The sequence below is a fragment of the Trachurus trachurus genome (assembly GCF_905171665.1).
Source record: "Trachurus trachurus genome assembly, chromosome: 12".
NCBI lineage: Eukaryota > Metazoa > Chordata > Actinopteri > Carangiformes > Carangidae > Trachurus > Trachurus trachurus.
The window spans coordinates 22,905,609-22,929,472 of NC_139908.1; the positions used below are offsets into that span (position 1 = coordinate 22,905,609).

General features: G+C 41.0%; 2 protein-coding genes across 2 annotated transcripts; one reads left to right on the forward strand and one right to left on the reverse strand.

Moving 5' to 3' along the window:
* Window positions 1–1,992: 1,992 nt before the first annotated feature.
* On the forward strand, window positions 1,993–5,401 carry LOC310994697 (uncharacterized protein). Its single transcript, XM_083983481.1, has 3 exons — window positions 1,993–2,114; window positions 2,546–2,980; window positions 4,931–5,401. Exons 2-3 carry the CDS (start codon window positions 2,679–2,681, stop codon window positions 5,367–5,369), a joined length of 741 nt encoding a protein of 246 aa, XP_083839607.1. The 5' UTR covers window positions 1,993–2,114; window positions 2,546–2,678; the 3' UTR covers window positions 5,370–5,401.
* Window positions 5,402–22,251: 16,850 nt separating this feature from the next.
* On the reverse strand, window positions 22,252–23,502 carry htr1ab (5-hydroxytryptamine (serotonin) receptor 1A b; the record flags this gene model as incomplete). The annotated part of the gene is made up of 1 exon (XM_083983146.1): window positions 22,252–23,502. One exon carries the CDS (start codon window positions 23,500–23,502, stop codon window positions 22,252–22,254), a length of 1,251 nt encoding a protein of 416 aa, XP_083839272.1.
* Window positions 23,503–23,864: the final 362 nt, after the last annotated feature.

Consider the following 23,864-nt stretch of genomic DNA (forward strand, 5'->3'; position numbering starts at 1 on the left):
CAAAACAGACATGGTCATGAAACAAGACAGGTGAGAAAGGGTCATGTTATGATTCCTAGACCAAGAACTAATGCTATGAAAAAGACAGTCATGTTCAGAGCCACTTCTGAGTGGAATAAGTTGCCCTTAATTATAACTCAAGCAACAAGTAAAGAATGTTTTAAAAAACAGCTAAAAAGGTTATTCTTGGGTAAAGGCCTGAAAACTCTGTGACCTGTTTTGCGGGTTTGGATTTTCTTTTTATGAAATTTGACCTCAGTGTTTTTGGTAACTTGTTTCATAGGCAGGTGTTGTGTGTGTGCTTGTATATGTGGGTGTGAGTGTGTGAGCTTGTGTAATTCTGAAATTAGTGTTGAAACTGTATTCATGTATGTATTCATGTAAAATATTATTGTTACTTGAATTGCATGTTTTTAACATGGACCCCAGGAAGAGTAGCTGTTGCAGTTGTAACAGCTAATGGGGATCCAAATAAACAAATAAACAAATAAACAAATACGTAATCATACGTAACATTGAATTGGTAGGAATTTAAATGCTAGAGTCAGTGTCATTTGTAATAATAAAAAAAAAGATTAAAATGAACTTAAACATTTGGTATAGATGACAATTAATGACTTTTATTATTTATTAACACTTTAATAATTGGCCATATTTTAATAGATACTTTGTGTAAATAATTAGTAATGTAATTATATTTTGACTATATTTGATTTTACACATTAATTACAAAATTAATTAATGCATGATAATCGTAATATCGTGATTATTTCTCTGACAATAAGAAAATCTGTAATCGTGACATCCCTACACATCATGCACATCTTCAGCTTCTTGATCATCGTTGTTGTCATGGTTGTCAACATCCTAGTGTCATTGTCATGATCATGATTAGTATGCATCCTCGCTCTCACTATCATCATCATCACCACCATCATCATTATCACATTCAGCCTTCCTCATTCATCAAAATGTCCTCATGTTCATCATCATCAACACCAATGTTATCACCATAACTGTTAACTTTAAAGGGGTATTTCAATGAAGTCAAAAAACGTATATTTGCCGGAGCCGTTTAACAGTAACCATTATGATTTTTTTTTTAGGACTTTTACGTTGTTTTTTTCCATCACTTTGTGTTGAAGATAATGATGTCTATCCAGGTAAACAGGTAACAACAGAATATGGGGAATAGACTATAGGACGAGGATTTATCATACTGTAACCAGTTGCTTTTCAAAATTTGAGTTAATCCCAATTAATCGAACATAAAACAACATTAAGAGTGAGTAAACTAATTGACAACATCACAATGAAGATGCTTATTTCTATGATCGTCTTTTTCTTAGAAACGGTGCTGCTCCTGAATCCTGTGCTGAGAAGATGTCTGAGCTGATCACCTCCTCTCAACTACAATTGGGTCTCAGATAACAGATCTTTTAATATTACGCTGTTCTTCAATATCAGAGGATTGTGAGGTTGCCAGGCAGGGATATTGAGTGCGGGCTAAGAGTTTCTCCCTTTCAGCTCGGCCTCGGCATCAAAAACTTATTAGACAGATAAATGAGAACTTGCGTGGAAGCGGGCCACTTTCTGTGACCGCGTGTCATTCATCCATCTCCTGAATACCGGCTCAATCAGATAGTAGCCCACCTTTCACAGCAGCCAGCGTCTCTCTGCATCTTTAGATCCAAACCCCACAGCAGCCGCAGACCAACGTGCTGCTTTGCTGCTGCTTTCAATGTGAAACTGTGCAAAAATATTCATAACCAGCTGTAGACCTTAGTTTGTTTGTGCTCATGTGAGTGATTTGTTCCGACCCACACTGACTCAAACTGAAATCCTAAAAAAAAAAGACGTCCTTGACCAGTTTCCTGTAACCATGGCGATAGGAAGTGCTCTCCAATCATGTCTGTGTATTGTGTGTCAGGGAAATGCTCTGTTTCCTGCTGTTTTCACTGGCTTCCTCCCATTTGGTGTGTGCTCAGGATTCAGTGCCTGGTCCTGGGAAGCTACACAGTTCTTAGCATGAGCTCTTGATTTTTATTTCATTTTTATTTTATTTCATGCTTTTGGATTTACTACCCACAACAACACGTTCAAAGTTAAATGACGTAAGTTCAACATTTGTTTTGTTAAAATATCCAGACAGTTAAGTCTTCTGTAAGAATGCCTTTTCCTTGTCCACATACCGAGTACATTTTGTGTAATGTTCAAGGTGATGCAGTGATCTCACTCTAACACTGTGATCGAGTTGTTTAAAGAAACTGTCTGAAAACTATAATCAAGAATATACTATAAGAATATATAATAGATTATATATGCAATTCAATGCACAGTGGATGTGAAAATTTAGATATTAACATAAAATCGGTGTGGTCTGAAATGTTAAGCACATTTCACTTGCAACCATGTAGTAAACCCTGAAGCAAGGTGAGATGTTAAAAAAGATTAACAGACATTCTGCTAGATTTAAAAGACAGAGAATAAATGATGGAAGTTAACACACAGGCCTTTATTTCGAAAAATGTGGTTTATGTTGCAGAACATCAGACACTTAAAGCCATTTGAAGCCGCCTCATTGAAGACTCCACATCACGCTTCTCAGGATCTGTCCAACATGGGGAAATAATTACATCAAGCAACACTCCTCTACCATTGGACCAAACTTGGCAGCGATGCAGATTGGCCATCACGTCACTGCTAGCACCCCTCTTCAGATCCCTTCACAGCCAAGCTTACACCCAATCCTAGTGGACACCATCCAACCAGTCCTGATCCAGGCCCTTATCAATCCTCAGCGGGTCATGGAGGGGCCCCTCCAGCCTCAGACACCACAGCCACCCAGGACCTGCAGTTCCCCTGGACCTGCTGGGAAATCATGCTGGAGCTTTGACATAAGAGTGGCCGTGCTGCTGTTGACTCTGGCAGGAGTTGTGATCTTAGTGCTGCTGTATAAACTCTTACAGCTGAGACACAGGTGTGTACATATCACAGTGGAATACTTTACGTAGTGTGTAGTGACTTCCAGTCGAGGTGCAAGGTGCATACAGAGATTAAAGGGATAGTTCAACATTTTGCCAAATTGGCCCATTGCCATAATCCCTGTAGTGAGTAGGTCCGTTACCTTTAATTGTTGATGGAAGCTATTTTTAGAACGGCAGAGCAGAGCTGCGAGCTGCTCAGAGCTATACAGTACGCTACGGAGGCTAATGGGATTTCTTGGTTTCCGTCATCAAACTCATCAAATACACAACCGAGCAACTCCAAAACACTCTGGTGGACAAGTTGTGACCTGCACATTCACCACACTATGAGATAATAACAGAACGTTACGAGACGGAGTTGTTTTCGAGTAATAGACTGCTTGCCGAAAAACCGGCCCCGACGGAAACGCGCATCAGCAGTTTTGCATGAATTTACCTCAAAAACAACTCTGCTTGGTAACGTTCTGTTATTATTTCATAGCGTGGTGAATGTGCAGGTCAATTAAAGGTAACGAACCTACTCCTAAAACTATGGGATTATGGCAATTTAATCACAGAGAAATGGTTGTGAACTGCTAGACCAAGATCCATAAAGTTTTACCCTACATGTCTGTCTGGAAGCAGTCCCATGAGATCCAGACAGTCCACAACAGAGGAAGTCAGCCGTAGCTCATTAGCTGTTGAGCCATCCGCCTTTAGGTCATCTCCTCTGGTGTAATATGAGCTGCTTCTTTGGAAGAGGAACTGTTAAATGACAGCTCTGAGGCAGGAGTTTAATGTTTGTTTGCAAATGTTAGCTAAACGTTTTGTATTAATCTTTATGAAATGAATTAATGTATAATTCCAATGAAAATGACCACAAGGGAGCTGAGGGCAGAAGACAAGAAGAACGTTGTCTGAAGAGCACCAGCATGTTCCTAGCTGGCTACTGTAGCATGTTTGGTGTTAGCTTTATACCTGTCAGTAGTTACTGTGTCACTGCTTCAAAACAGATTTATAGTGAAGATGTTTATGAATTCACTGCACCAACATATAATGGGATCAACTGCTCTGCATCTGCCTCTTGCAGGGCTCCAGACTAACTTTTTTTTTTTACTAAGAGCACAGTGGCCCCTGACTAAAAATTAAAAGCAGAACATTTGGGGGCGCACAGTAAATCGACTTGCAAAGCAAATATTCACATTTCCTTTTCACTGTGATCCTCACACACATTGACCTGCCACCTGTATGCTAATGACAGATACCATATTCTTTGAGTCACCCCTTCCATGTTGAACCAGTGTTAAAAAGACCCAGCAAATTTACTGGTTGCACATGCGCAAGAAGATGAAAAATTGACTTGCACTGCCTCATATTTTAGGGGCATAATGCCCCCCTTTAGGGTCAGTCTGGAGCCCTCTGATCTGTGTGCTGACATAGGCTAACATGGCTAACCCTGACTTGAATTGAGCGGGAGTGTACCTGTTCCCCGGGTCCCAAAAAAGATCCTATGTTCCCTGGTCGCAATACTTTTGCAGTTGCAATATATACTTTTTTTGAAAAAGGGTCCTATGTTCCCCACTATTGCCGGTCGATGGACTCTCTCTGTCTATCTGGACTTTCTCCATCTATCTGGCCTGTCAAGCCTCTACCTGGTCTTTTTACTAAAATTAACCAACTCCTTTCTTCATTGCCTAAATCCAACCAATGGGGAAATTCCACTTCTCACTCAAAGTCACAACTCAACTTCTAGGTATGGGTACAAAAATTGCATGTTCCCCGCGTCCTTTTGGGGAAAAGCGGGGAACATAGGGATGACCCCGAATTGAGCTCCTTACAGTATGATGCACAACACAAGATTAATGTAACAAAATTACTTTAACTATGTTGAATTATTTGTTCTTTGACTTTGTAAATTTGAGAAAAAGAAGGGCACACGTTTATTTTGTGTTGTGTTCCTGCAGGCTGAGGCTGGCCGGGGCGAGACACGCTCTGGAGTACTATAGCTTCTACCACACAGGCACCTACACACTCAAACACACTGCACCGTGTCAGGACCTGCCAACCAAGAACGGGACCGTCCCTGAAGCTTCTCTGCCCGTCCAGACCGTGACCGCGGTCACACCTGTTGCCATTGCCCCACTGCCTCCCCCGCCGGTATCCAGCCCACCTCCGCTGCCTCTCCCTCCACCTCCGGTCCTGCCACCGCCCGCTACACCTCCTGTGCTGGCCCTGCCCCTCCCACTGCCCGTGATCCAAACCACCCCACCCAGCCCTCACCTGTCGTGGGGAGCCTGCTCAGACGCAGATGTCTACTCTCGGATCGGAGCCTTCAGGAGCTCCAGACTCTCCAGCCTCTCCACTCACTCAAAGGTTATCTTGTTTGAACACTCATCTCTCTGACCTCTGACCTACTGTAGAACATGACTGGATATAACCACCATACTGTTCTCCTGCTGGACTGTGCTACAACAAACCGCAGATGAGGAGGTGTCCATTCTTTAAAGGGGCACTACATGTATATGTAGGTTATACCTGCAGGACACGGACACATTTGAAGTTTCAGTTCTTTCAGGGATGTTCAAAATTTCAAAAAGAGAAGTTTGGAGCTTTTTGCAGACACTGGATTGATTTATTTACCCATGATTCTTTTGTACTAGACCTGTGCAGGAAAAGTACAGTTAGTGATCAGTGCCTTTTTTGTTTCACTGGAGAGTTGGAGTTGATTTGGATTGACGGACGAGGCCCAAGGATTGTTGTTTTTGTTTTTTTCACAAACTCTCAACTATATTGAAAACTGTTTTGAAGATGGGAGAGATAAGAACGTTTGACTTGAACAAAGACATTCACACAGTGATAAGTACTCATTGTTCATTCAGAGCCTTAGCAGCGTCATTAAAATGTAAACGTGTAAATAGAAACTAAATCTGTCATCTGTCAGTTTTTCTTCTAAATTCATACATATATTGAAAAAGTAAAGATAAAACTCAAAATTTTAAGCCATCAATTTGAGAAAAAGATGGAAGCTGTCGACTGGCCTAAAACGTCAGATCTATTTGAATACTTTTTCATTTATTTCCTGTCCATTTGACATTTTGAAGTTGCTCCATTATCCCAAACCCCTTTCTTCATTTTCTAGATAAGAACAAACAGTACAGAGAGGGGAAGTGCATTTGTTAAGTGATGTGTTCTGAATGGCTCTTTTTGGGACATTTTTAAGTGGTAAAGAGAACTCACATCAGGTGTTCTTGGCTCTGTGATTTTGTTGCAGCACACATTTATGTGGCCATGATGGCGAGGAAGGGATTGATAGGTAGGAAATTGCTCTATTGAAAAGGAAAAGGTGTGAGCAGCAAAACCTGTTCATTTTTAACTTCACATTCAATTATAATCAGGAACTACTTCATTTGTGTAACTAAACTTTAAACTAACTCTTTGCCAAATATAAACTTGCAGAACAGCTTTTATACTGTTCAAACAAAGACAACTGTAGCATCTGTATCTCAAACACACACATTACATCTCCACCTCCATGTAACTGTCTTCAAATAAAAAAGGCAAAGCTCTACATGCAACACACTGCATGTTAGGAAGTTTAAGATACTTACAAAGTTTTATCACCTTTGGTATAAAGAGTTCAATCAAATGTCAGTATAGCTCATCATTTTAAAGAAATAGTTTGTCATTTTGTGAAATGTGTATTTGGTCAAATGTGTCAAAAACTAAATGATAAAAGACATGTTATTATTTATATTATTTAAATGTATAATGGACTTTTACAGTGCCACTCGAGTAAAGTCAGAATGTTTGTTTTATAGTAATGAAAAGGATGAGTTATGTGAACTCTGTCATTTGTAATGAACTATTTGTAAAATCATCAGGTCTAACCTCTTTGTAATCCTTTTCCATACCACAAAATATAGACTGCCATTTTTACAGTGAGTTAGTTTAGTAGCTGAGTTCATTGTTTCTTCAGACGGAGGCATTTCCTGAGCGGGGTTTCCATGTCAGGGTCCCTCCCTGTTTCACACCATTCTCTTGTGTTTCCTCTGGCTCCCAGTCTTACCTTGCATTTTGTTCACTTGCAGTCTTAAATTATCATTGTGAGGATTTCTTCGATCCAAAGGCTATACATTTCAGGCAAGAATCTGTAAATATTATTTTGTCTCTTAATACAGTCAACAAACAAACAAAGGTGCAGGTGCAGCTTTTAAATATTTAGTGTGGTTAACAGCTAAACTGGCATTTACACGTGAGCATGACTAATCATCTAATCATTGTCTAAAGTTGTAGCGTTAACAAACTGAACTGTCTCCTCCACATATACTTCAATGTCCATCTGGGTACTAACAAATTTCATTTTGTTGAATAGGACTTAATACATTTGGGAAGCCATGAGTTAAATGATGGCAGTTTGATGCCTTCTGTTCTGCTTTCTGAAGTTGAAAACTGAAACCCTGTGTGACATGTCTCTTTAGTTTTCTCTGTGCCTGAGTCTGCTGTGGTGAGGCAACTGTCCCCATACTAAAAGCTTTCTAATTTAATCTATGCATGTACTGAGAGTTATCTCTTAATTGGTAAGATGAGCAGGAAAGAGTTCTGTAACTCTATACTGAAGGAGAGATTAAATGAAGTGAGAGGTTAGGGTTAGGGCTAGGATGAATATATTTATGTGCTGGATTTTATTCATATTAGTTATAGGTTTTTATTTCAAAAGTGTATTATCCATTTTGAACTGTAATTGAAAATTCATATGGAAAATCATTCACATATTTTTTTCATACAGAAAGACAGTATTAGTAAAATGTTTTATCTTTGATCTATCAACCAGAGTCAGTTTGTTTCCGTTCTTCTAAGAGCAACTAATTCATGCAAACATGCTGCCTATTATCTTTTTTATGTAAAGGTCCTCATAGAGCTGCTGTGTAACTCTGACAAAATCACTCATTCACAATACGCAGGCAGCTGAATGTCCACCACAAGAGGCACCAAACACAAGCAACGTCTGAAAAATTAACTCTTTTGCTGAATGGACTCATTGCGTACGTTCCGCCCGACTATGTGGGGGCCTAAAGTGGGGTTGCGCCGTCTGCAACTGCACTGTAAACTTTCCCGTTCGGCTAGGAACACAGCGCCCCCGCGGTCCTGGTACACTGCAGTTCTGCTAAGCTCCAGATTCTGCGCATCCCCGCTCAGGCTGCAGCAGTGGTACGATTCATTCAATTAACTGTTTCTCTATCACTTAAATGAGTTTAGAAACATTGTTTTAGGGCTGAGAAACTTTATAGTGTTGCTTTAAATCAAAACAGTATGTCTTTGTGTTTGTATCACTCATTGTCAGCAAGTAGCACAAGTGCAAACCCTGCAGAAGCCGTTGCAGTCTCCACCTGTAGGTGGTTATATCACTGCGTACATCTTGCGTAAAGCTAAATGTGCAAATGTTAGCCACGTCTGGATTCAGGTGTTCTTACAGTGTCCTTGTTGCTGAGATGAGGATACAGTAAAGAGAGATCATGTGGAACAGACTTGATAGATAGTTGACCACCTGCTGGATCATAAATCTGATCAATCAGCACCTGATCGCGTGTTGACCGTCTAAATTACTGTTTGTCCCAGAAGCCCTTCACTCAAAGTGCAGATTCTCAGTAATTGCATCAGCACCTCTTCTCGTATTCTAATCTCTGCTGTCAAAGTGAAAGAAAATGACCACTCTTTGCAATGTCCTTGGTATTGTCACCTCTGTACAATACTAAAACACCTCGTTTACATGGAAAATTGAGGGACTAAATTGTGCATTTGCCATTTTGATTTGGAGTTTTACAAAAGATTAAAAATTAAAGAAAAAAAGATGAAAAGAAAATGTCAGGTTATTCTCTGTAAGGACATAACGCCTTAGCTGCAGGATGGAGGCCAAGTATCTCCAGTTTACTTATATGAAGGTTCCTTTAAAGCAGATATCAGTGGAATGTTTTTGTTAATATAAGTCCTAAATAGTCCTATTTTCCGTCAGCAATCACTTACATGAAGTATTTCAGCCTAAACACGAGTCTCTCCGTCACTCTGCTCTGCTGTAACCCGAGGAGAAAATTTTCCTTGTGGGATACAAGTGTTATCCAATGAGGAGAGAGAACGGCATGAAGGGCTGTGTGTGCAGCCAAGGGATGCGCGTGAATGTGGTGACGTAGCACGAGGACCAATTGATGCCTGACAAGGGCGGGGGCTGCTAACTCATGGTGCGTTCAAAGAAACTCGTACTTTGTGTTTTTCCTTCCTGTGAAGTCATACCAGTTCGATCTGGTACGAGTTCACGGGTCGGAAGTTACGAGTGGCCGTTATAGGGAACTTTCACAGACAACAGGATGGTAAAAACACAAGCTACGGGTTACCTGGAACGCTACCAAGTCGTAGTTGTGACTTGAAGCTGTAACTTACGGTTTCAAAAGCCTGCCTTGAACGCAGCATTAGCCGAAACTGCCGTGAAGCTGATATCTGCTTTAACTGTGCTCGAAGCAAAACATACAGTAACCTTTCTGACATATCTGCCTATATTGGAGGTTAATGCAATTTTAATGTACATTTTAAAGTTATTTTCATGTTTCTGTTTAAGTACTGAATTGATGGATTTTTCCATGTCAGTGAATCCACTTGTTTCAAATACAAAAGCTCAGACAAAATATTTTGTAATTATGACCTTTCTTAAGCAGGAATGGTGCAACCCAATTTAGAAACAAATGATGAGTGACAAACAAAGAAACTGGTACAACCCAGTCCAGGATTACTTGAGGCCACAAAGCCACACGGTCAGTCACCAGTCTGGCCTCAAACAGCAGTAATGTCTGGCATAGCTTTAATAGCAGAGCACCTGAGCACAAGTTCACAGGTGTTGTGTTGTGTAGACCTTTCTAGACTTTGTGGAGGAACACCACTGTCATCCAGAAAAAGAAGCAACATTGTTCCTCCTCTCCTCGTCCTCCTGCTCCTCGCTGTCATCTGAGATTCAAAAGGACATGGAACACATCAGCCGTGTGCACAATACGACAAGAACGTGGGTCGTCTCAATAATTCTGAATGAACAAAAGCGAAGATGAACTTCTCACAAGAGGTGGTGGAAGAGCGCGGGGCGCCGCAGCAGCGCCACCACCAGCAGCACTGTTGGCACTAACCATAAACATGCAGACTGAGTTAGCATATTTTAATCCTATAGAGCGCAATGCCTTGGTCATGGCACAAATGTCAGGATCAGAGAATTTTAATACCCTGTAACCGCAGTTTCTTTCTTCATTAACGGTCTCCTCCAGGTCGAATCTGTTCATACAGGGTGCAGGCTGAACCACAGTGGCACCTGCTTCACTTAAATGAAAACAGACAGACACAGTATACTGTTAAGCTAGGTTAACATTGACAGTTGTGTCATTGACAACGTTAACACTGAGGCTAATGTTAATTCTGCCAATGCTAACACTAATGCTAATGCTATCTACGGGTGTGTTCACACCTTTGTTAGTTGTTCCGAAACAGGAAGCGTTTTGCCCCTCAGATCAGTTCATTTGGTCATATGTGAACACAGCAATCGCGTTTGGATGCGTAATAAAACAAGCGGGCTGAGATCGCTTAGAAGAGGTTCGTTCGTATTCAGGTTGGATCCGGGCTTCAACCACAGTTCGTACCTGGTCGGATTTAAATTTTCAGGCCCATTAAGACCTCTATTCCATGTTTTTTTCAGCTAACTTCCTTCTCCTGCAGGTAAGATTTCTGACCGATGAGAGAACAGTTGGTTTGTGCATGGCATTTTCTTTTTTTTTTTTTTTTTTTACAACTTTGGACCACTTTGGACTGTTACCATGTGAACAAAAACAACCCAAAAGAAAAATGCAACAATTGTATTGGTTTAGCCGCTGAATTGGAACAAAGCAAACGACCTACAGGTCTGAAAACACAGTCAACTCAACACAACACAACACAGTCCTATCAGCCTCTTCAAGAGAATTGCATGACCACTTGGCTATGTACAACCTAGAACCTAGAGATGGGTGGGTATGCCCAAACATTTTTCTTTAAAAAGGTAAAAAATATATATATATTTTCTCGTTAATAAAACCAGACATAAACACACACTCACGAGGAGCTCAGATGGGGGCTCGTGTTGAGGTTACCCCTGGTAATGAATGGGTGGTTGAGAATACCAGAAGCAGTAATCCTCTCTTTGTTATCCCAACTGAGCATCTCCTTCAACAGCTCAATACTCTCACTCCACTCTTCATTGTCTTCCATGTCGCTCAGCCTCAGCTGGTTTTGAGACAATTGAAAAGCAACATTACACAGTGTCTAATCTCATAATCATGAAAAGATAATGACTGGACGTCACTCTACCCAACCACCTACCGCTTTGGCTTCATCAAATGAGCAGAACTTGTAGGTCCTGCTGTCCCTTCTGGGATGGGATGAATGGTAAAACTCATCAGATGTCTTAAAGAAGGGAGTATTTAAATTACATTTCACAAACTGTATTTACTAAAAGTGAAGTAGTGATTGATGAAGTTCAAAAGGGTGAATTGTACCTTGAGTATCCACTGGCCAGAGCCATTTTTTTTATAGAACAAACGGGATTTCCGCCCATTCTTGATGAGATGGTCCGGTGGTGGACCAATGAGGCTGATCATGTATTGGAGCTGAAGACAAAGCAGCACAGCACCACAATCACAATCATCATAAAGCTTTGATCTGGTCAAGATCATTATCACAGCTGCTAACTCCAGCAAGTGTTATACTGCCAACAATTAAGAAACTAAAATTAAAATCTGATCTCCTTAGAGATAACAAAAAAGATTTCAAATGTGACACTAATGTGACACCAGACTGTCATTCAACCACTGACAGTTTGGCAGGAGATTTAGATGTGTTGCTCTAACAACTGGAAGATGAGTTCTGGCAAGATCACTTCTGTTCAACTCCACACACAGTAGCCAACTTTTTTTTCAGACTCACCACACAACAGGCTTTTTTTCAATTTTCTATATGCAACATCACTCCCCATGACCCATAAATGGGGTCAAATGTGTAATATCAGTGGTATTGTGGTGAATTGGTGTTTTTTTTTTTTTGCTATTTCAAGGGTATGTCAAGGAAGAAACTGAACTTTTAGAACTTACTGTAAAAACTTTTCAGGATAAAAGCTGACAATAGCTTGGGAATAAAGCATAACAGAAAAACGTTTCAAAATTCTCTTTATTTTGAAGGATAAGTTGCTGAAGCAGATGTGACTGTGCTTTTTGCCATGGCCTGATGCATGACTATGTGTCTCTCATTTAAAGGAGAAGTGCCGTCTTTTACAACCTGGACCTTATTTCCATTCGAGAACCGTGTATATCCATATAATGGGAGTGATCGGGGCACCAAAATGCAGCCACTAAATAACGCATAATTTGCCGTGAAACTCGCTCATTTCACCAATATTTTGTTACGATTCGCTAGTGCTGTTCCACAAGAACACCACCAGTTACCATCTATTCGTGGACATGCAGTGATTTGTTGTTCTCTAGCCAGCTGTTTCTCTCTCTGCCTCTGTATCCTCCTTTCAAAGAGCTCCTCATCCGTATAGGCTACTCTGGCTCAAAACGGTAAGGACATCCAACATATTCAAAGATGTCGTCCACAACCTGAAAATCTGACAGATATTCAGCCATGTTGCACAAAACTCGAATTCCAGGTAAACAAGCTGACCGTCGCAAGAAAAAAAAGAAAAAGCCAACCGTTGCAGAGTGAATAAGCCTTTTTTTTTTTAATTGCTTTATTAACAGTTATATACAGGACAACACTGTTTAGCCAGGGGTATAAAAAATGATACAAAGAGACAGAATGAATGAGCCGTGCTCATGGATCGATACATCCATGGCCGTGCTGTGGCTACGCGCGGCACTCAGAGATGACATCATCCAGTTCAGAGGTTAGTAGGTCAACCTACAGACCTCGGATGAAGATGACAGGCAAATCCAGACTCAAAGGGGAATAGGATATATGGATATGCGTCTCTCGAATAGATCTAAATATTGTCCGAAGGAATAATGATAAACGACCGTATTTGTAAAAAACAGCACTTCTCCTTTCATATTCAGTATTGAAGAAGAAAAAAAACACACAAATATAATCAGGCCAAATATTATTCCCAGATTTGGCTCACAACATACAAGTTCCCAATCACTGAATCTAAAATCTGTCCAGATGTTAGTGTCTGTTTGTGTATTATAGTGGAATCCTCCTGATCACCAATCTTTTAAAAAGGGAATAAGACCCAGCTGAGTCTGACCAATCACTGAGTTCACTGATGTAGAAGCTCTTCAAGAAAAGATGAGCAAACAGAGTCTTTCTATATAAACTGACTTACTGCCTCATACTCGACTCTTGCTGGGAAGAGCATAACACCAAACATCATGACAGCCATCACGCAGCCCAGTGACCAGATATCTATGGCTCCTGAAAACGGTAGGCCCAGCAGGATTTCTGGTGCTCTGAATGGAGATAGCAAACTATGCAGCACCAATTTTAAGATTTCTTGGTTTCATTATTGATCACTATTTACCTTACCTATACTCTGGTGTTTGGTGTGTGCTGCCTTGCTTGGCTTGAAATTGGAAAATAGCCAAGCCAAAGTCAATCAGTTTGACTCTGATGGGCTTTCTGAGGCGATCCACCAACAGGATGTTGTCTATTTTTATATCAGCGTGGATCACACCGACTCTTTCCAGGGCTTCGAAAGCTGTTGATATCTGCAAGAGATAAAAACTGCAATAATAAGGATGATAACATAAAAACAGAAGTAAAAGTTACAAAAGGTTCTTCAGTCTGTATATGTTGCTATTTTAAATTTAAGTTGTCTTGCTTCCCAGCTGATATCAGCCCACCTGCTGAATAACAGACTTGATTTCCCCCATAGTTATGAAGTCATCCAAAGTCAGCAGGTAATCCTGCAGCGTGATGTCCAGTAATTCAAACACCAGTCCTGTCTGACCGCTCACTGTGACCTTGCAATCATACTTGATGATGTTAAACTTGTCCAGGTTGTGGTCCATGAGGAATCTCAGCATTAATGCCTGAGGAGACACAACCTGCTGATTCAGCTAGAGCTAGACATGACACACAGACCACAGTGGGCTTCCACAGTCCGTGCTGCCAGTTCATTATAGAAACACACTTTCTTGCTATTTGCAACATATTTAAGTTTGATTATGCAACTTATATATAGTCAATTAAATTATGACATTGGTTAGCAGGGTATGTCATTCTACCTCATTTTGGAAATTTCTACATAATAACTCAAAATCAACAGTATGGTTCACCTCCCTGCGGAGGTCCTGGTCAGGGACAGGGACCTTCATGGCCACCATCTCTCCAGTGTCCTTTTTTAAACATTTGACCACTATTCCAAATCCACCTTCTCCCAGATACTGCAGGACCTTGTAGTTGCTGGAGATGTGGATATGGTGAGAGTTCTCAGGAAGTGAAGATGAACTTGAATTTCCCATCACTGAACAACTCTATTTCACAGACAGGTAGAAGAGGAGAGGAACAGGTTAGTTTGGTGTATACATTAATATTAATATTAATGTACAAAGTAATTTAAAGTCAAGTTATAAACATATATATTTAAAATATGTTGTTTCAATAAAGTTGCCTCTTCACAACATATGGCTACCGTAAAAAAAGATGTTCTTTAAGTAAGGATCTACACATTCACACATTATAAGACAGCTTTGACATTGAATATAGGTACTTACCTCACCCAGTTGTTTCAGATTATAAAAGTGGATGTATTGATGGTGATTCAGCAGAAGTTGAATATTTGAACATTCTCTGTGAATTCAAGAACACACTTATGATGTCATCAACTGTTCTAACACTGTTTTTTTCCAGGACTTCACTGTGTGCAGCAACTTAACAAGCTTTTATTAAAACATATTCATCAGTATATCAAAGTGTAAACCAAGCAGAGTGGGTGTGTTGTGGCTGTAGTTGCAGAAATTGTTTGGCCATTGTAAACTGGATGTGACAAACAGGCTTAAAAGTTGATAACTGGTAGCCTAATTTGCTAACTGGACTATCTGTTCACAAGTTTTTGATATTGAACTACTTATACTGAGTTGCTAAGGCCACTCTGAAAAATATGTCCAAAGATGGAAAAAAAAGAAGAAAGAATTAAAGGACTTCTTACATGTTTCATTGTCCTTCAAGGTCCATTCTTCTCATGTAGTCATACAAGTCAGTCTTCCAAAGTTTATAATTATGTTAAAAAGTTGTCGGCACTTATGAAGAAATCAGTTTAATCAAATGAATACGACACAAAATCAGAAGTAAGTGGAATGTTTGTGTTAATATAAGTCTTAAATAGCTATATCTTCCGACAGCAATCACTTATATAGAGTGTTTGGTCTGAAACACGGGTCTGTCAGTCACTCTGCTCTGCTGTAAGCAGAGGAGAACACTTTCCTTGTATTCCTTGTATCCTACAACCTTTATCCAATGAGGAGAGAGAACAGCATAAAGGGGCGGTCCTCTCTGTGTGTGCAGCCAAGGGATGCGCGTGAATGTGGTGACGTAGGGACGAGGGCGGGGACTGCTAACTCCATCAGCTGACAGAAAGTTAGCCAAAACGACCGGATCGCTTACTTCTGCTTTAAACAGGGAAGACCTAATGAAAAGTATTTGCTGTGAGCTCCCTGTGCGTTTAAAAATGACCAATTCCACACTTTTACACACTTTCAAGGTCAGATGGTCTTTGAGAACTCGCCAAAGGTCTTCTGTGGATTTTAGTTGTGTCTCCATGTGATCCCAGACAGACTGTATGCTGTTAACATCAGGTCTCTGTAGGGGCCCGACTCCCTGTTGACTCCTTATCCTTCTTGTCTGTAGTTATTTGTGATATTCTGGCTGGTGCTGTGTATGTGATGTATGTGTATGTATGCATACTAAATGTATAAAGAATTTAGAAATAAAATTACCATTCTTATTGACCCCAGATATTTAGAGATACAGTATATGAAACACAACAGTAGTCTGAACATATTCAGAAGACGTCTATGAATAAATCCATGGTGTGACACAGCAAAGAAAAAGGCAAACAGAGAAAGCGTGTGTGTGTTTGTGCATGTGTGACATGTTTCAGGATACAACTGGTGCACCCTGCAGCATCTTTGAAATGCAACCCCATCTCTGTCATCTGTAGCACTGCTGGATTCATTCCTTTGTTAACGGTGCTCTGGTATTCAAACACTGTACTCTCTGACATAAATGCTCTGTAAAGGCACTTTCACTGCTATATCCAACAGTGTTAGTGGCATGTTCATCTGTGATTCGTTTTTCAAGAAAGCTTTGGAGAGGCATATTCCAAGTCAGCCAACAACAGTGGGTTTGTATAAAGATGTAGGATTTTTGAGAAACAATCATGATCCAACAGATTTGCACCAAGGAAAATCCAAGTCATCACTTGAAAAAAAAGGGGAAATCTCTCAGATAATTGTGGTATCATGAAGTTAAAATATTCAGTCAGTGCTGAACAATAACATCAGACATTTCCAATAGATTTCAAGTCATGTGCAGAAATAACGACAGACAGGATTTAAGAAGCAAGAATACAACATGGAGCCTGGAGACACTTCATTTACTATGTTGAAAATGACCTCTCTGAATGAATGAATTTTTAACATTAGTCCTTTGTATGCATACCTCTACACAAGCACAATACATTAGATTAACAGAATAATAACTAGAATAACTTTATTAATAAATGAAATTTGAACAAGGCCAACACTTTAAAGCCCTGCTAGCACCCCTTGGAGGCTGAAATATTCATTACACTCAGCAAAGTGACATGCAGGTGATTTTGTTTAATTATTCTGTTTATAAAGTCACTTCAGATCACTCAGTCTGCCTCTAAGATTTGAATTAAGACTTTATGACTCGGTGGAAGAAAAAAAAGAAAACTCACTCAGCATGGTGAATTATTGAAGGGAGAACAAATCCATGAACACTGAAGATGTTTCATCTTCATGAAAAAAAGGTAAAGAAAAAGAAAAGAAAAGCTTCCCATGTATACATTGCTATAGCATAGTGAGTTTGACTGTTTTGGGAGAAGGAAACACACTGTACAAACAGTCCAAATGGTCAAGTTTATGCAAATAACATTAGGTGAAATTTTTGATTGTATTTTAATGCAGAACCTTAAAAATGTAAAATTTGGATGCGGATGTTTCTCTAGGTGCAAAATGTTTTTAGATCATTAGACTGGATTAATACATTTTATGACATCATCTTTCTCACAAAAAAAAATATGATTTAAAGTCCTTTACAGATGGATTTTTCATTCAAGAAATACAAAATGCAACGTCACGTAGCATAACGTAACGTAATGTAACGTAACGTAACGTAACAAAAATAAATAATATTTAGAAAGCTGATACAACTTTACCAAGTTTGCATTTGTCTTTTCGTATGTATTTCTCTAAGTTAGGCTACAGTTAATGTAGCCTAATAGCTGATGCATTCAGACGCGATGAGGAATATGTTCAGTTATCCACTTGAGAAAGACATGAACACCTGCAGAAAGTATCAAAAAGCAACACAACAAACAAAAAGTCTGTGTTTGATGTGTGAGTGTGAAATCAAACATTGACAGTGGTGACACCTGCTCGGTTCAGGAGGTGGGAGGGGTCAGGGTCGGGGAGCCAGAACACATCCAGACTTTAAGGGGCCTTTTGCTTCAGGCCTGGATCCAAGTACACTTGACCCCAAAGTTCATTTTCTTTGATTAGCGTGGACACTGTACCGTACCCAGGCACAGATCAACAGTCCACTCGTGTTCTGGAGCATGATTCCCATCAGGTGTAGAAACTACTTAAGATCTGAGAAAGAAGTGGACAGAGGAGGAGGAGGGGGAGGGGGAGGAGGAGGAGGGGACATCACTGAACAGTTGTTCACCAGAAAGTGAAATGTCTTTGTGAGACTTCAGCTCTTCACATGCTGGACCGGCCTGGGAAACGTTGGCCTAAGTTTTTTCAGGCTAAGTTAATTAATAAAGATGTAGCTCGTAATCAGTCGTGACTTCACTATATTTGGAGGAGTCCTGTGAAGCATTTCCACCTCACACTGGAGGCTTCATTTGTTTGCTCATAGCTCCAGGAGAGACACTCATACGTGACCTGAAAGTCACGTTGTCTATGATCCCATCAGCAAAAGTCTCAGCACCACAGACACTCACACAGAATACGTCAGTAAGATTCCCTGTAGATCTTAAACATATAGAATAAAGGGAAAAAAAGATTTAGCAGTGTTAATTCTATGACTGAGATTTTAGCTAAAAGGGGAAATGCAAGTCCGGTTGCTTTCGTTGTTTTGCTAACCCTCCTCCCGGCCATGTGCATTTGTTTTTAACGAAGCCCGTGAGAAAGCAATCCATGGAGCAGTGGATAGCTTTATTCATCATGTTACAACGTGTATATTTGTGTAGTCTTTGCGTGTTGCGGTGCCGCTGAGACGAGAGCTGGAACACCGGGCCAGAGGCTCTGATCTTACAAGGTTGGTTTTCAGCCAAGAGACGCTAATTGGAAGGCAGAGAACCCTCCAACAAGTTACAAGTCATTTATTCAACCATCACAATTACTCCAAAGCTGTTGAATTAAGGTAAAAATGTGGCATAGTTCAGGTAAAAATCCTGCATCCTCTTTAAACATCAACGTTCAAAACGTTTCATAAAACATTACGCACAAGTTCAGTATCTTGGACTAGGATAATCATTTTGCTTTATTTTATTTGACAGTAAGCTATATGGAAATATAGAAAACTAAATCAAATTAAGCTTTTGAGATAAAGAACATGTCAAAGCCCCTATATGAAGGGGCTTTGACATATAAAAGCTTTGAATTTTCCAGTGTGGAAAAGAAAGAACCGTAGACTGCAGCTAATTTCATTTGTTGAGTCATTTCCCTACAAACAAAAACTGGAGCCTCTGAATGATCTGAAAGACTGTGTGATCACACAGGAATTCAAATGTAGCCTATTCAATTTTTTTTAAACCGTGAATCAGAACCGCTGCTTTTAATGACAACATACAGCAAATTTCTGTTTTCCCCTTCCAAACGAGAACCAGATACAGCTCCGGTTCTGCCGTTTCCCTTGAAGCTTGTTGACAACAGCTCAAAGAGAATATCCCAAAAAAAGACAAATACAGGGTTTATTGTGTCTTTGGGTCCGTGACCGTGCGTAACGTAATTCCTTTGACAGCACGGTGCCGTTGGTGCTCCTGCAGGGGAATCATGACTGAACAGTTCAAGAGCGTATGGACAAAATTTAATCCACACTCTTCACCTCCTCCAATACACAGGCTGATTTACAGCCAAGTGCACTTGGTGGCAGGCTCTGAGGACGCTCACACAACAGAGCCTCAGAATACACAAGTATCCACAGTGACGCATTCAAGCAGCGTTTCAACTGCTTCGGCCTCGTCCTGCACATTTCCAAGTGACTGCTTGGAGTTTGACTCTTCTCGGTTTAACACTTTAGTCAGATAGTTGAAGCCTTTTTTTCTTTAAGTTGTAGAAGAGATCTTTTGAAATGTCTATTGTCAAAAACACAATGGCAGAGATGACTGACAAACGCTGTTGTTTGAAGGTAGTGACACTTCAGGCACTTGCCACAGAACAGACAGCATAACAATTGTGTTGTGGAAGGAATTGTATCAATACAGATTTTGGTGTTGTTATTTTTCTTCTTTCTGGTTTGACAGCTTGCAACAAGTTGGTGACACGTTGCAAAATAAAGTTTAGATTACAGATTTGTCTGCAATGTGTGGATTTACATATGGTTAGAGGTGTGAGCTGGCAGTGGTTATTTCAAGGTAAACTAGTACTTTATTACACAACTGTAGGCTAACCATAGCAAAGTGTGAGAGTGATATAAAAAGAATTAAAATCAGTAGTTCTAGAGACAGATGCTTCTCGCATGTGTCCTGTATACTTCCTATTATGCAACTGAACCCTGACTGACTCCTTTGGTTTATTTTTATTTATTTATGTAAGTCTACTATGTAGCTTGATGAACACATGGAACAAACAAAAAACATTATGTGACAATAGACAGTGTGGACAATATTTCTCTTTAACCTTTGGGTGAAGGGGAAATAAAAGATTTAAAAAAGGGAAATACAATGAGGGAAATCATTGAAACTGATGTTAGAATGTAAATGTTCTGGTGTTATTGTTGAGAGAGGAATCAGTGAAATCGTGTTGACTATGTAGAAAACTGTAAGAAGAAAAACCTGTGAAATGAAATGAATAATAAAAAGTAAATAAATGACAAAAAAATGAAGGAAAGTAAAATAAAAACACCACCTGTTTATTGTCTGAGATGGCTGACAGCTGTTGGCCCCTCATACACACCTCTGTATTCCTGTGTCGCAGCAGGCCTTTGATCAGGTAATTGCCCCTCGGCCCCCGGAGTTTGGATCCCCCATATGTCGCTATGGCGACCACCTCTCCAACCTCCATCTGTGTGCCCCCTTCACAGGCTTTTTAAGATGGACTTATACGTTATGAGGCTGTGAGTGACGGAGGAAAAGGGCAGCGAGGCGCTGTAAGAGGCACCCAAACCACTTTAACAGCAACCTTTACACTGCTGCTCATGTATGGTGATGAATGTGTGTGTGTTTCCTTTTTGGCTCCCTCTCTGCAAGTCTGTCCATCTGTCCATCTTCTGTCTACCCGCCTACCACATCTGAGACACACTCCATGTCAGTGTCACCAGACTTGAGTAAATCCACATGTTGTCAGAGGATCAGAGTGAAGCTGCAGCTCAGGGACACGGCTTGGAGACACACCGTGCTGTTAAAGACACTCTGACACATTTTCTGTGTCAAATCTCACTGTTACAAAGTTTAACTCACAAATGTTCAGTCTAACAACCCACTGACTGCCTTTCTTTCTTTCAAATGAACCCAATCCCTTACAGGACGACATCCTGTCCTGTACATGTTCAGTTTCAGCAGAAATATGTATCAGAAATATTCAAATAACTCTCCATCATTTTTATTTTTGTACATTTTCATGAAATAATAATATTCCCAGTTCTCTGAGCAGTTTCAGACACATCTCCCTACAAGTTTGATGTGTTTGGTTGATTTGGGATACAAATTTAAAACATATTGAGCTGTGGATTAAAATAATGTTTCCCTCCCTGTCAGAGCGCTCTAATGACTGATCATGTGGTTGACAAGTTTATTTAGCCAATAAGATTTTTATATTTCACATTAACACAGGAAGAAAACGTCTTGGAAGCTACTCAATGTCAGATCAGTTTCCTCAGGGGGAGAAAGTGTCTCATTATGTGCCTTGCTTGAGGGCACTGCAGCAGTGTGGAGGACAGATGTTTAATGACGTAATTTCCATGCACGTGAAGAGTTTGCAGGTGCTGGGTGGCAATGATGTACATTCACTCTGAGACACTAAACAATGGCGCAAAGATCTAAGCGAGCGTCTTCAGGCACTGACTGTAAAATAAAAATGAAAGCAGTGTCAGTGCAGACATTAAATGAGAATATTTAGAGTTTATTTTCTTTACATGCAATTAAGTCGTTGAATGTCTATGGAAGTAAAATACCTGTGACTCACTGCAACCTACCCTTAAGCACTAAATACATATTTCAAGATGACTGACTAATGGTTCATTCTTTTAAATATCAGAATAAAAAATAGCCTAAATAAAAACCATCATAATTTCCAACAGTTCAAGGTGACACCTGTTGATGTTTAAAGCAGAGAGAAGCAGCAGGCTCACAGAACTGAGAAGATGAAATCTGAGAATTTTTTTCATAAATGAATAATTGATTCATTAAACACCAGAAACCTCATGAGGTGCAGATTTGCCTCTTTCAGAATTGCTTCTTAAATTATTTAGTTTGTGGATATTGAATTAAAAAAAAAAAAAAGCCTGGGTCTCTACACAAACTGTGAATCACGACTTCAGAGCAGTTATTAAAAATGATATCTTTATTGAACATTACAGAACATGATGAGCAACATGGAGCTTCAATGGAACAATCACAGCTTCATCTATGCATAGGCTACAGACATCTCTGGGAATATTTAAGGATGATTATCAACAGTTATCAAGAAGAGCTCTTTTTTTTTTTAAACCATCAGTCTTTGTTCAGAACAATCTGCTCCTCTCTTCACCTGGATGTCTTTAACAACTCAAACCTCAATGATCCTTTGAGTTTTATCCACACTAAATAAAACTCAACCCGTCACGGTCTGCAGAAGTGACACTTGATGATTTTCTTGAAAGCGCTCTGGAAGTCTTTGTTGAAGTACGCGTAAATGATGGGGTTGAGTAAAGAGTTGGAGTATCCCAGCCAGTTTATGACATCCTCCAGCCAGCGGGGAATGTTGCACGACTCCTGGCAGAAAGGCTTGACCAGGGCGGCGATGAAGAAGGGCAGCCAGCACAGGATGAAGGTGCCCATGATGATGCCCAGAGTCTTCACCGTTTTGCGCTCCCGTGCCATCGCGATCTTCCGCTTCGCCTCGGTCGCCTTCTCGTGCCTGCTCTCGAACAGCGGCACGGAGCTCGGGGTGTTGGGCAGCGGCAGGTTACCTTTGGAGTTGCTGTGAACCTCGATGATCTCCAGGGACTCGCCGTCCTCCGCGTGTTTCACCGCGCCGTTGACGCTGGGCAGCGGCCGGGGCTCCACGCTCCTCTTCCAGCTCTTCCCCTGCGCGTCTGCCGGAGTCTTTTTGTGGAAGAGCGCCGGGGACAGCGCCAAGCACGAGTCGGACACTTTCTTTTTCTCCGTTTTACGCACCGTCCTTCTGATCCGAAACCTGGCAGCTTTGAATATCCGCCCGTACAGAACCAGCATCAGCGTCAGTGGGATGTAAAAAGCCCCAAACGTGGAGTATATTGTGTACCAGGGGTCTTGCCTGATCTGGCACTGCGACAGGTTCTCCTTGTCCTCCTCCATGCTGTTGGGCTGGGAGCGCATGATCAGCATGGGTGGCACCGAGATGGAGAACCCGACGAGCCAGGTGACGCTGATGAGGACCGCGGCTCTCCTCGGTGTCCTCTTCTTCATGTACTCTATGGGCTCGGTGATGGCCCAGTATCTGTCCAGAGCGATGGCGCACAGGTGCAGGATGGACGAGGTGCAGCACAGCATGTCCAGAGAGATGAAGATGTCGCACGGAACCGGCCCGAGAGTCCACCGGTTTAACACCTGGTAAAGCGCCGCCATGGGCAGCACGAGCACCGACACCATCAGGTCGGTGACAGCCAGAGAGCCGATCAGGTAGTTGCCCACATTCTGGAGGGAGCGCTCCAAGGCGATGGCCGCGACGACGCACGCGTTTCCAAATATTGCGCACAGGATGAGCGCGGCGAGCAGGAAGGATGTGACCACCTGATAGCTCAGCTTCACCTCTTCGTCCTCAGGTGTGGGGGTTTTGTTGGAAAGGCTGTCAAACTGTGTCCAGGTTGTCGTGTTGTTTGTGACCTCCATTGTTGGTGAGCTCGGTGTGTTTTTTGGAGAGCTGCGGTTACTTGCTGGACAGCCCGGTGCGCGCGACACCGTCGCTCTTTGCAGAGCGCATAGTGTGGTGGTGTGGTGTGTTGGATGCAGAGAGGGTCTGAACTGTGAGCCTCGGCTGCTGCCAGAGAATGATGCTGAGTATTTATACCGATGATGGAAAATGCGTCACTTAACCGTGAGGATGTAACACAGTCTGAGTTAGTGTCTGTTTAGTCGGCAGCTCAGACACTGAAGATTACGGAAGCGTATTGCATTCACTTCACAAACTTGTTTTTTCTGAGTAATTTATTTCCTTTTTTATTTTTCGGGGTATATTTTTTCTGTTTTTTTTT